This window comes from Nipponia nippon, unplaced genomic scaffold (genome assembly GCF_047370975.1).
Source record: "Nipponia nippon isolate SJK-2023a ecotype South Korea unplaced genomic scaffold, ASM4737097v1 scaffold_3, whole genome shotgun sequence".
Classification (NCBI taxonomy): Eukaryota; Metazoa; Chordata; class Aves; order Pelecaniformes; family Threskiornithidae; genus Nipponia; species Nipponia nippon.
The window spans coordinates 102,646,170-102,660,001 of NW_028262347.1; the positions used below are offsets into that span (position 1 = coordinate 102,646,170).

Consider the following 13,832-nt stretch of genomic DNA (forward strand, 5'->3'; position numbering starts at 1 on the left):
TCTCTGGATTTTGGGAGCTACTTAACTGATCCACTCTAAGGTAAGACTCAAGTTACTGCAGATTGGGAACCCAACTTCAGTCAATACTGCCATTTCATACGCTTAGCAAAGGGAAGTATTTAAGGGAAAAAAAAAAACACAACAAAAAACTGAAGCACAGAAAGAACTTTCAAGAACACATTTATTACTTCAGCACCAAGATAATATTAGCATCAAATGACAGTGTTTCACCCACCTAATGCCTCCAACTGCAAACATTAAATGAATGCAGGTGTTGGACTGAAGAACAAACTGAGTAAAGCTAAATAACTGGCAGAAATAAGGATGGCTAACTGGAACAAGAGAAAACACACATCTGGGAAGCAGCACACTTGTGGCAATAATGTTCAAATACAGACAGAAAGTTAAAATTCAGCTGTCTGTATAAGCAAGCAGTATCAGTTGTCACAGTTAAGATTTCACAAGGTTAAGTGCAGCTTTTAATGAAGGAAAAGCATCTTCTCCTTTTCCATTTTCTTTCCATTATGAAAGGACAAGTACAAAATTCCTTACTCACATACAGTAACACAGAGGTGCTAATTGGAGTCAAATGACAACTAAAATTCTCCTCAGTTTTTCTGCTCTCCTAAGTAACTCTTATCAGCAGATTATTTTTTAACCACAAACATTGACAATAAAAATATCTTTGCATTCTAGGCTTTCGTAAGAGGAAAATTAATAGCTATATACTGCAAGTTGCATTGAAAATGTTAAAATGTTTGCGTGCAATGTCAAAGAAACTGAGCACCAGCAACTCCCATAGATTTCAAGTGGCACTAAAGACATTGATGATCTTAAAAATACAAACAACAAAACACAAAAACCCCACAACCCAATACATGTTATAGAATTCTTCGAGATGCCTACATAAATACAGTACTACCATCTGTTTATTAAATGCTTCTGAAAATTAGACAAACAAGGTGCCCAAATATGGAGTTTTATCACCCAAGTTTGTAAGATGCAACTCTAACACGTAAGAATTCTAAAATGCAAGTCCTGACAGAAAGCATAGATTCACAGATAGAAAGAAAAAAGAAAAAAAAAAATGAGAAAAACCACACACACAAAACACAACTTAAGATTATTTTCATGTCAGGTTGTGTCCCATTCACAATTTCAGAGACAGAATGACAATGTTTAGTGTTATCATCACTCTCAACTTATTCTGAAATAAGGGAAATGTCTGAGGAAGAGACATTTTCTAGCCCCAGCAGGAACCAAATAAATCCCTCACAGTGAATTCTAATCAGACACCAGCAGCACAGCTAGCTGATCCACAGCGAAATGAATATGACAGACTGGAAGATATGATGTCAATGGTGGAAATTACTGCAAGTATATGAATTATATCTGGAGAAGGGAAAGAAATTGCATAGAGTTTGACAGTACATGTAATCTATCTTAAATGATACAAAGTAGAGTAATTTTAACGGATTAAAATACACCTTCAAAGTTTACCATCTTTGGGAAAGCTGGGGCAGCCTCTGTATTTTGCTTCTATCTGTGATTTACAGGGTCCTATTCTTTGCTAGTCTTTCTCCAATTTGTCTGCCAGATCTGATTACCAGATGGCTAAAATAAAGGTATTGTGTTCATTCATGGTAACAGAAGTTGTCTTTAAGGGTTCTGTCATGGCTTCACTATCTTTTCCTTTGTACCTACTCCTCCCTCAGTGAATTGATTAGATTTCAGAGCTAAGTTTCATCAGAGGGCCATTCTGCTGAATGCTGCATTGAAAAGCATATTATCTATTCTAGGAAGCATATACAGATGACCACAGGATATCACAGACCTGTCCTAAAGCAACAACTGCCCTACTCTGCCAAGAAAATAGATTGTTTGATAATCTCAGGACATGGATTTCCAGAATGAGTATCTGTCACTAACATACATTCTAACGCAATCCAAGAAATAGGTGACAGTTGGATAGAAAGAAGGAAATTAAAAGCAACATATGCACGGTGCAAAGCCAAGGAAGGTAACATGACCAAAGTGCAGGCAGACAACAGTAGACAGATTAATGACTCTGAGAGCTACCCTATACCTCAGGAGTGGTAATTGTTCAGTACATGGTTTTGTTTAATCTGGTAAACCGCTACAAATCTGCAAGTAAAGAAGCTAAATGAAAGAAAAGGGCACGAATGCACTGTAGCATGAGGGAACCTGTATGGTTCTACACATTGTCTCCTTTCCTTAAGTAAAGTTACACACGCAATCTGTAATCTGAAGCGATAACACTGCCCCAGAAATCTCTTAGATGAACCCATCCTTGAGTGCATTTGCTACAGGTGTGAACCAGGTTCTTTACCCAACAGACCTCCTCCTGCAGTCAGATGTTTCCCTAATCTGAATTCCATTTTGCAAATATCTAACACAATTTATTAGCACTTCAGTGTTATTTATTTATCCATTAACATATGCGCATCTTGGGTTTTATTTTCAGTTTAGTACAATAATTCTCTGTCTCTTAGTCAAAGCTTAGATGTCGTACAACTGGCATCTGAAGAACAGTTTTTAATATATATGAAAATACATGTAGTGAATCACCTAGTCAACATTTAAGGGATCAAACTGACTGAACACAGAAGAGTGGCTTCAGAGCTAAAATAAGATGAAGCCTATATCTATAAAAACCCAAACCTGTTTTTCACCTCATATAATGTTTCCCACTTTTCCCGAAGCGTTTCCACTAAGTTTAATTTTTCTAAGTTGTATATTGGAAGCTTCATTGGTAATTATATATAAGCATGGTAAAATTAAAAAAACCAACCAAACAAAAAAACCAACCACACAAACAAAAAAACCCCCTTAGTATAGCTTTCGGTAACATTTGTCATTCTTCTTCTTTATTTAAACTACACTCAGCCTTTCAGTATTTTTTTAGCCAATAGCATTAATTCCTAAGCATGGCATTTGGAACAGACTGAGGTATAATTACTGGGAAATAAAAAACTCAGAACACTTGAAAAACAGAAATAAAAAATGAGTAGACAACGGACCTATGTATTTTTTTAACCGCGGCACAAACATATGGTCATAGTAGTGGGATGCATTTTCTTTGTATACTGAGAAGGTTAAAAGTATTTTTTGACAGTTATAAAGGGGCAGTGTTGGCCATACACAAGAATCAATAACAACCATGTAAAGCCTACAGCAGTGCACACTAACAGGCTGTAGGAGACATTAACACTAGCTAAAAGAAATAACTGTATTTTCAATGAACTTGTTCCTCCTGGATAATCAATTTTTTACACTTCTTACCAGCTGTTCCCACATAGCTCAGGTAGTGGAATGGAAGCAGCTGTCATACAGAATCCATATATTACATGCATGTTATGAGGTTTTAATCTGTCATAGATTTTTTATGTTTGCTAATTTTGATCAGTCATATCAACTTGAGCACAAGATGAAAACAAATTCACCACTTCTATTGAGGCAAGATGTAATCTACACAAATACACTAATCTGGCTTGATTCATTCTGGATGGTAGAAAAAGAATACTAATTGTGAATCTACTAATGCCCCACACTCAAAACTCCTTTATTCCAGAAGTAAGATTTCATCATTAAAATCAGTTTGCCCCACCGCCCACATTCAAGAGATTTGTCACAATCATTGTTTCTGAAATATTGAGTTATAAGGTGCCGTAGTAATTACTATGGAATAAACAGCAATTAAGATTGTTCACACAAATAAGCTCAAACTGTTTGCAGTGAATAATTATGCTAATAGTGTTTTTCTACATAATTTGTGCATCCTTCACAACAATTTACTAGAAAATGTGAAATGTAAATTTGATGCACTACTACAAAAGCTCTGAAAATGTTTAATTCTTACGATTTTTTCCTCACTAATTTAAGAAAGCACACAACTAAAACATACTTCTACATTTGTACATTTAAATTGGAAGAAATCAAACTATGCTGAAATTGAAGTAGTCATTTTCTTTCATTGTATTCCTACAAAATCATCCTAAACCATATGCAACAGACATGCTCATTGCTTAAACCTCACAATGTTGTAACACAAATTTTAGCAATTTGAAAGAAGCTGAACTTACTGCTATATAATAAACTTTGGCCTTTTCCACCAACTTCCAGTTCTTCTCCAGATCAAGATGCTTTTCCTTCTTATAGCAATTAGCAGCAGCGAGGTTAGCTACAAGAGATCTGAAAGTGATTAAAAAACAGGCATTAAAAAACAGGCTCTTTAACTAACACTACTGCAAATTTGTCCCAAAGAACAAAATTTCTCAAAGATAATCAAAGATCTTAAAGAACATAAAAGCAATTAAAAACAAAGAGCACCATAGAACACATACTTTATCTGACCATTTCATAAAATTTAAATAATATATTTTAAATCATATATTTAAATAAAATTTAAATTTAAACCACATATTAAATAATGTATTCTAAATCCAGCTACACAGTTTATGTAACCTATGACTATTATACTGTTCACGTGCCTTCGTTTGCTTAGAATCAACCTTTGTTGCATTTTGTGATCAACTCCCTCTGTACAGTATAGCATCTGCAGATTTGCATTAAAACTCTTCTAGTACCTAACAACTAAAGGAAAGTAGCTACTCCAGTTTGATGGATATGTATGTCTCGCCTTTATCATTTTCCAATGAATAGTTATTTAAAAAGGGGGTTGTCTGGGTTTTTTCCCCCGTTAGGTTCATATTTTCCTTTAGCAAATGAAAAAGGGTCATGTTGCTACTGTTGGATGATGAACTGTTAAAAAAAAACCAAAAAACTTTGGCTTAGCTGTGTGTTACTGGAAAACTACTAAAAACTCATTTGTACTTCATTCTTTCCCAACAAGTTATAACACAAGCCACGGGACACAACTTCTATTAGCAAGAACAAAAATACTTGTATCATATTTACTTTGTTACATGCAAGGTACATTCTATTTTACATCCTCCTCTTCAGACATTCAATTCAGCCTTATGAAACACACAAAACTTACAGATGTACTCCTAAAAACAGGTCATAAAAAGATAGTTATGCACTAGCTCTCCACTCTGGCTACCACGACCAAATCTTTCTGTGCAATTTTATTATGAGAATGTTTAATAACATCCAATATTTAGAGAAGTGGAGTTGGGGAAACAGACATTTCCATGCTGGCATACAGAGTTTTAAATTTAATTTTCAAGATTTAATAGTCATAAGATGCACTTTTAACATTAACACATCACTGTTTTGTGATATTTAAGTACATTAGCCAGATAAACAATGTGTAATTACACATACAATATATGGCTATTGAAAACTTCTGCCTTCTCCAACATGCATACAATTGATGTTGTATGTATTATCCTTTTCCACATAAATGCTACTACAATCCAGAGACAATGGGTCAGAGTGAATTGCTAGCCTGCTTCTACCGAGTCATGCTTCTGCCTCCAGACTAAGTACCATGTACAGGTGTCAGGAGGCAAATAAACTAGGAATTCTTGAAAATTTACTCCACCTTAAAACAGCATCTTTCCACTATCACCATTTCTCTTTATCCTATTCAATAAAAAACAGACAAAAGCCCAAAAGCATCTCTTAGGAAGACAGCAACCAAGTCTCCCTGTAAACTTCCCAAAGCACTCATGATTGACAATCCCTGTAAGTTAAACAGATCCAGTATATAAAAATTAAAACAAAAAGTTAGACTAACTTTTTCTGAATATATCAAAATACATAGCACAGTTCTGTGTCATTTCATCCCAGGAACATTCTTGGGGCTTATCTCTTTAATTCTAAAACCTAAAGACAATGAGAACTAATGTGAATTGGGAAAATTAAAACACACAAACAAACAACTTAGACCAAGCCTCTGTAGCAGTACAAGTAACAGGGCGAGAAGTTTCATTCTTGATGAATATTATCGTTTCAATGACAAGAAATCCACAGGAGAACCAAATAAATTCAAGAAAGACATGTACATAACTGTGGTAATTTTCCGTAAACCAAATTTAAAAATAAAATTAAATCTTTCAGTTTTGGCAAACCCTAAATATCCATCAAGGAGCTAGCTGGAAAAATCTTGCTGTCTACGTATGTTGCTAAGTGAAAAGCAATCACGTTCCAGAAAACTAAGCAAAGACTCTCTATATGTTTCCTTTCACTTACCACATGCCCCTGAAACTGTAAACCTAGCTCTCTGTGGCTACATCCAACTGTAGAGATGCTCTGCACATGATGCATAATAAAAGATTGTTACGCTGAAGACAAAGCACCAAGCTTTTCCAAATTAAAACTGTAAGTCTAACAGCACTAAGTTCAACATGTGGGACACAGAGAAGGCAGATGTTTTTTCAATGAAATATGGTAATTGGAGACAGGCAGAGTGCTTCAAATCAAACACCTTAATGGAGGATCTGCATGTGGGTATTTCTGAGCAGAATGCACAAATCAAAGTCATAGATTATGATGGAGCATAGGTAATACTTTAGAGCTTAATCACGTGTTAGGATTTTCTTGAAAAGCTCTGAGAAAACAAAGTGTATTAGTATTGCTAAGCTAGAGAATTCAGAGTGGTAATCGGGAATTAGCTCAGAACCCTTTCCTGCAAAAAGCTAGACAGACTTCGCAGAAACAAGAAACACTCACATCAAGGCATCTGGAACATAAATGTACACAGCCACTTACTAAGAAAACCAGGAGTGCTATTAGCCAGCTCCTCCAAACGAGACAAGAAAGCTGAATTACCTGAAGAAGGAAGTGAGCACATACCTCAATTGGGACAAGAGATAAATCACTAAATTAGAGTTATCAACTGGGGCCAGGTTGAAGCGATTCTTACAAATACAGAAAATGCTGAAAACCAAGGAACAATCAGAGGGTAATTAAAGATTGAGAATAAACTTGCTCTCACTAGAAGAGGGGGGGTTGCACAACAAAGCCTTTAGCAACAACCATCCGCCATTTTTTTCTGTCTCCTGAGGAGGGAAATAAGTCTCTTGTACTCCCTGCACACTCTCAAGCATGTTCTAAAACAGCCATTGACATGAAGCCACTGTCTCTAGTACTTGAGCAAACATTTGATACTAAGAGAGAAAAGTGTTAGCAATCCAAAAACACTGCTTAAGTTACAGAAGTACTTGCAGACATTTTTATGAATAAATTTATCTAAACTTTTAAATTCCATTGAAATGCATGGCAAAAGATGCACATATTTTTCCTGAATTCATGATGTATGTCTATTGACAGTCTTGACTTCAGTTTCCCATCATGTCATCTAGGAAATGGTGATGGCTACAGGATGCGTACACAGACACTATGTGACTGAAGAGAGAGAGAATCACAGAGCAGAAACATCTTTATTGCTTGTCTTCTCTTTGAAAACCTGAATATGGATCCTGGAGATGAAGGGGGAAGTCTGTAGATATAATTAATGTCAAAACTCCAGATGAAGATGAATGAACTTCCTTCCTCCACTGAGTACATACATTCATTCCTGAGAGTAAGACATTATGTATGACATTAAATTGGGAGGGACAGGTTGATAAGCTCGAGGACAGAGCTGTCTGTCATTCAGTGGATCTTCAAAAGCCTGGAGAATTGGGCTGACAGAAAACTTTAAGGCAAATGCAAAGTCACGCAACTAGGATGGAATATAGCCTGAATGTTGACAGGATACAACACAGCTTTGCAGAAAAGGACCTGGAGGTGCTGGTGGACCACGCTTGAAACATGAGTCAGCACTGCACCCGCACAGAGGTTAATTACGCAAGCATGCAGCCAGCAGGACAGAAGAAGTTATATATTCAGAACAGAGGAAAACCTCTGTTCTGGTCTCCAGACCTCATCTGGAGTTCCGTGTCCAGTTTTAAGCTTTCCGTTACAAGGAAGACGCTGACATAATGGAGTGAGTCCAGTAGCAGGCCATCGAGGGGGCTGGAACACTTAACAAATGAAGAAAGGCTTGGCTGAGCCTTAAGAAGAGGTACCTAAGGGAACACCTTCCTGCCATCTTCAAATAACTAATGAAAGTTTACAGAGAAGATGGAGCCAGACTATTCTTGGACACAAGAAAGAACAGACACAAGCTGGAAGAAGAAGGAAAATTCCAGCTGGGTATCATCAAAAGAATTTCTCCCATGAAGAGTGGTCAAACACTAAAACAGGTTGCCCAGAGAGGTTGTGCAACCTCCATCCTTGGAGATATTCAAAACCCAGCTGGACATGGCCCTGAAAAACATGATCTAACTTCGAAGTTGGCCCTGCATTCTGCAGGGGCTTGGAACAGATGTCTGCTCTAACTAAAATTTTTCCAGGGTTCTACATTATTATATGGAAAAATCTCCCTCCCGTGACTCTCAGTTCAGTACATGTTGCTGCCTATTGCCTTTTCTAATTCTACCCAAAACATTCACCAACTTCTCAGGAAGTTTGGTGTAGATTTTAATTACCAGACTGCTATCTTACCTTAGTAACTTCTACTAACTCCTGATACTGCTTTGAAAGGGAAAGAGCAGTTCCTCAGGACCAATGGCACTGAAAGCCACAGAGGGAAACCAAAAAGGATAATGACAGATATTTTGCTTTTATTCAGAGCCAAACAGAAAATATTCTTCAGGGTAACTGATACCATTTTCATTATTGTTTCAATATCTAGTATCAGAAAATTTAGATATTAACAGAAATCAGGGAGGGTTGGTGTGTGCTGGTAACATCTCAAGATTAAGGCAGACCTGACTGGCTGGTTTTGAAACCTTCAAAAAAATTGCTAGGAGGTAATCAGCAAAGAAGTAGTACATAAGTTCTAGTGGTGTTGGTGGAGAGAGAAAGAAGAAAGCAAAGGGACATGCTCAAGATAAATCCCTATTGTCTTCATTATCTCTTTCTGAAATTCTTGGTTTTATTACTTTATTACAATATCCAAAATAAATCACTCTATAAATGGGTTCTTACTTACGGAATGCTCTGAAACCATATGAAATACCACAAAGACCATTGTTCATAGTTTACAAATATAAGAAAGGTTGAACATATCATAGAGTTCTGGAGAAGTGATTTTTTTATACAGCAAAGACCATCTAAAAATAGTAGCAAATGAAAACATGAAAGAAAAAATTCAGAAGAAATTGTTAAGATGTAGACATACAGAATCAGTTATTAGATTAACTTCTCAACAACTGCAACAATAAAAAACCCGCTTCTTCCTTCCTCTTGTATAAAATCAAATTAACCCTTTCTAAACACATTATCACCTGAAGTATATTCCTCACTTGCCAATCAAGTATATGCCTTACATGCCAATCAGCTTTTACATAGGCTGCATGAACATACTTGTTTACCAGCTTTTGTCTCCCACATATTTTCTCTCTCCAGAGCAACTGGAAGCTATAAAGTTCAGAAAGTAGTAGTGTATTATCATCTCACACTTTTCTGCCATAATACAACTGCTGTTCTCTAAAAGCATATTAATACCACCCAGCCCCAAGCTATGAGACAGGCAGTCCTGTGTTGTCTCAAACCAGTGATAATACTTCCTTTATCATTCAAATCACAATTTTTCAAGGGCAAATATTCCAAACAAATTAGGCTCCACACACTATGCTGATTGCATTTATATCTTAGGAAATATCAAAGGCCCCTGACCTGTTATCGCTAGTGATGCAGGCAGCACAGGTTCCTGTTGGTTCTTCACTCTGCTCATAGTAATGGGCATCCACATGAGCTTCCTCAGCCTTCTTCTTTAAGATCTCTCCAAATTTATCTTTGCCAATGCACCCAAAGAAAGTTGCAGCTTTGTAAGGGCTCTGAATCATCCACTGCAGATTAACAGGAAAACAAAAAACAAACAAACAAGTTAGCATGCTTGATATATTATTTTTTGCCATTTTTTTCTCTTCACTCGCCATATTTAATTCTGTGCCTACAGAGCACTATGACATACAGAACACTTCCATGCCTGAAGTAAAAAACATCTGGTACATCAAGGGAGGGAAGGTCAGCAAAGAAAAAAAATTTACTCTTAATGATCCTACTGAGTGTTTAATAACCAATGTAAAACTTAAATACACCTACTTCACTATCAAATAAAGTAGATTAGTATGTTTTTACAAGGTATTTCAAAAGAAGTTCCTTTGCTCAAAGGAGATGCCCCTACACTTATATTGAATTGAGCAACGTATGGTATCTTTAAAGAAAATCTGTAGAAAAGAAAAGACAAAAGAAGCAAGAAACAAACAAACAAAAAAAACCCAAACACAACAACCAGACAGAGCACACATAAGGAAAACAATACATTTGAAAAAGCTAAGAAGAAACATTGTGCAACATTCACAATATATACAAAAATTAAATGGTACTGAAAATAACCGTGTCTACTATTTAATTATATGCAAAAAGGGAAATGTTCCCTATTTACATTGTTAAACCACGCATGAAAATATCTATCTCCAACTTTATTAAGAGCAGTTCTGTCACTTGAATTGTAAAGAAAGAGCGTAGCTGCACAGTGTTGCTAAGGTGCCAGGTTATTTCATAAAGCTCGTCTTTTATTAATACAAAATATGTATCATTCAACTGTAAATGTAACTCCATTTTGTACTAAGTTAAAAAATAGCATTCAGCAGCAAAGTAAAATCAAGACTGAATTAAAAAAATAAATGTGAAGAAACAATCATAGGCCCTACACTGCTGGTGGTGAGTCAACCAACTGAAGTCATTATAATTCACTCTAATTACAGTCAGAAAGCTTATCCACTCAATCTATAGTATGAATTAAAGGCTACATCAATTTACTGCTATACTAAAACCCTACTTGTAATTGTTTCCTAATCAAGATTTAAATAAACGATAATGTCTCCATTACAAAGCAGCATTAGTGGTAGCTGTGGGTTGTAGAAAGGTCAAGTAACTGAGTTGCAAATACATGCTTAGTCACATCTTTATTACTTCCAGCTCCAGGGTAGGTAGGAAAAAAAAAAAAAAAAAGAAAAAAAAATCTTTAGTTATGTGAAAGTCTTCATTAATGAGGCAAAGGTGGACAAAAGTTGCAAGGTCTCCTTCCTGCAGCAATTTAATATATATAAAGTGTAAGGACAAAAAAAGATTGTGTCGTCAGATGGTGGCAGCATTCAATCTCTCATTCATGAAATGCACACTACATATGCTCTGCTAATCTATTCCATATCACTCTAAATTAATATAAATTAAGAAACCCCCCAACAGGAAAATTATCTATGATATCCTTGTATTTTACATACATTTGCACATACATAATACACACTTGCACAGTGTTCATTTAGGATGTCTTTTATATTTGGAGGTATGTTTAAGTAGAACAGATTACTTAGCAAGACTAGAGATGTTGTGACCTACTGTAAGCAAATATGGAACCAATTTCCACACCGATAAGAACAGAAGTACTTGAAGCCTTGTGTCCCACGTTGAAAAGCACGCCTTACTCTCACAAATAACAAGAATTAATAGAGATCACTATGAACAGTATTTATCAAAGCATCAAACCTCAACAATTCTTCAAAACACATAAGACTTCAAACTGCACCTTAGGCTTACAACATTTCATCAAATGACATAACTTTTCCATCCTCTTTATATAAAAGTCTGACAACATTCGGAGCAGTAGTAAGTAATATTTCATACTCTGAGAAAAGAATTTCTGTTCAAGTATCACGGTTTTGGCTACTGGCAGCAGCTCAATTTGAATTCAGATGTGATATGTGCCATATATAACTGTCACAATTCTTATTTTAAATGTAAGTAAAGTTATTCTTGAGAATCAGAAGTCACACTCTAAGATGTCTTGATATGAACCTCTGTATATTGTGCAGACCAGTTCTTCCATAAGCAGTGGTTCTGCTCATACTCATGATTACTTGAAACACAGGTATTATATGGTGGGGGAATATTCCCACTATATATAGATATTTATTTGAACATCTGAGCAATGTTAACCAACACTGAGGAAGATGGAAAAGTAGTTCAGCAGTGTTTCTGGAAAGTTCCTCTCATCACAGATCTCCAGTTACAAATACTCCCAGCTTCTTGGAATGATCTCCACATATTCCCACAATAATGGTGGTGAGGTCTTGCTAGTTGCAGAACTCCTCCAAACTGTTCCTGCTTTACCTCAGCTAAAAGGCTACATATTAGTAAAGGCAAAAACCAGACGTCACATTACAAACTTGATTAAACTTAACTATAGAAATATCTCTGTGGTACACCACTGAAGTTGCACCTACGGGAATGAGTCCCAGCAGGCAGTTTTTGCATATGTGTAAAAAAAACAGGAGATAAAAATAACATCTTCACGGTAGACTCTGGAGCACTTTTAAAAAAATTTGACCCTGGACTGGAGTTTAATTTTATGGAAAAAAAACAAGCTTCTATGCGCTACTTCACCATTGTTATTGTTGTTATTAGCAACATTTTGGCTAAAACACTCTAAATGGGAATGAGGGTCAGTCATCACAAGACATTTATCACCATGAAATAGTGATATATCTAATATCAATTGAAGGCCAATAAGAAACCACACACATTAATGCCAGGTATATGGTTATATAAACTGCAAATTCTTTTTATAGATTTATGTGGAATACAAGATTTAATTGAATGAAAACGACTTTAGACAGCAATGGAAAATGACCCAGCTCAGCAGGCACTAGCATAATGAGTTAATTATCTAGGGTTTGGCTAGGCTGTGAGGCAGCTATTAACTAACTATATTGACAGTCTGGTCAGGAGAGGTTGGCACCTGGCCACACCATGAATCCTCACCATCACCCAAGGGAATTGGAGGCTGTTAATGGCCCAAAGACAGAAGTGTCAAAAGTAGGAACTTATCATGAAGGAACAAGACAGCCTCAGGAGGGGGATACCACAAAGGAAACTCAAAATCTAGAGTGGTTTATGAAATCTAATGTGTTTCTCCATCCTAAAGTTATCTTCTGTCAACACAGCTTGGACATCAGGTACACACAAGGACAGGCCCTGACCTTTTGAGTTAGGATAAGCATCCATCACAGAGGAAGGAACATGGGAAACGGAACACCTTTCAGCTGTTCTCTTGAGTTAAATAGATTTAACATTTTCCTTACATTTTTGTTTGTATGCACCCTGGTAAACTAAAAGCAAATATTAACATTTTAAAAAAATTTATTTCCTGCCTTTAGCATAACTCTATTTTAAAATTAGGCTGATTTCAAAATAAGCATCATCTAATATCAGATCACCCTATCCCTACAGGCATATTATTCCTCATGATCAAATACTGAAGCCAGCACTTCCAAAAGAGGCCAGCACCCTGGCCACTCAAGGATACACTAGAGAGTGACAGAACGCTTCTCTCCTTATTTTCCTGAGGCTAACTTGGGCTCACAGTAGTAGGAGTATCTGTTCAAGTGGTTTTTCATGATCAGAGTTAACAGGGTGAACTCTTTGGCATGCTTTAGCTACCAGAAAAGTATAAGAACCTTTGCGTTCCAGGGAGTGGGTGGCAATTGCAGAGAACAGCATCGTCTTTTCTTGCAAGATGTTGAGATGCCAAGAAAACTTGGTAACAAGTAAAACTTCTGAAGACTCAATTGTGACTTTGTGAGACTGCCTGGAGTTAACTATGGAGTTAACTTTCACATCCTCAGACTCGAAGATGTGGTACACCTATCTCCCACTTTTGTCTGATTAGAAAACGGCTTTGGAAACAACCTTTCCTCTGAGTTACAGAAGCAATTCTAGAAGCCCTTCTTCCAACACTAGAAGGAACTTGACTTTGATTGCCTACTCAATGCTGTCTTTTGAGAATGATATTA

General features: G+C 36.4%; 1 protein-coding gene across 3 annotated transcripts in view; it reads right to left on the bottom strand.

Annotated features, from left to right (window-relative positions):
- The window catches only part of ADK (adenosine kinase), a 302,767-nt gene that overhangs the window by 151,660 nt on the left and 137,275 nt on the right, over positions 1–13,832 (bottom strand). For all 3 annotated transcript variants that reach the window (XM_087766906.1, XM_087766907.1, XM_087766908.1), the window contains exons 5-6: positions 9,652–9,824; positions 4,104–4,212 (exon numbers count right to left, since the gene is read on the bottom strand). In XM_087766906.1, the coding sequence (XP_087623032.1) occupies positions 4,104–4,212; positions 9,652–9,824 (282 nt within the window). The remainder of the gene's footprint in view (positions 1–4,103; positions 4,213–9,651; positions 9,825–13,832) is intronic.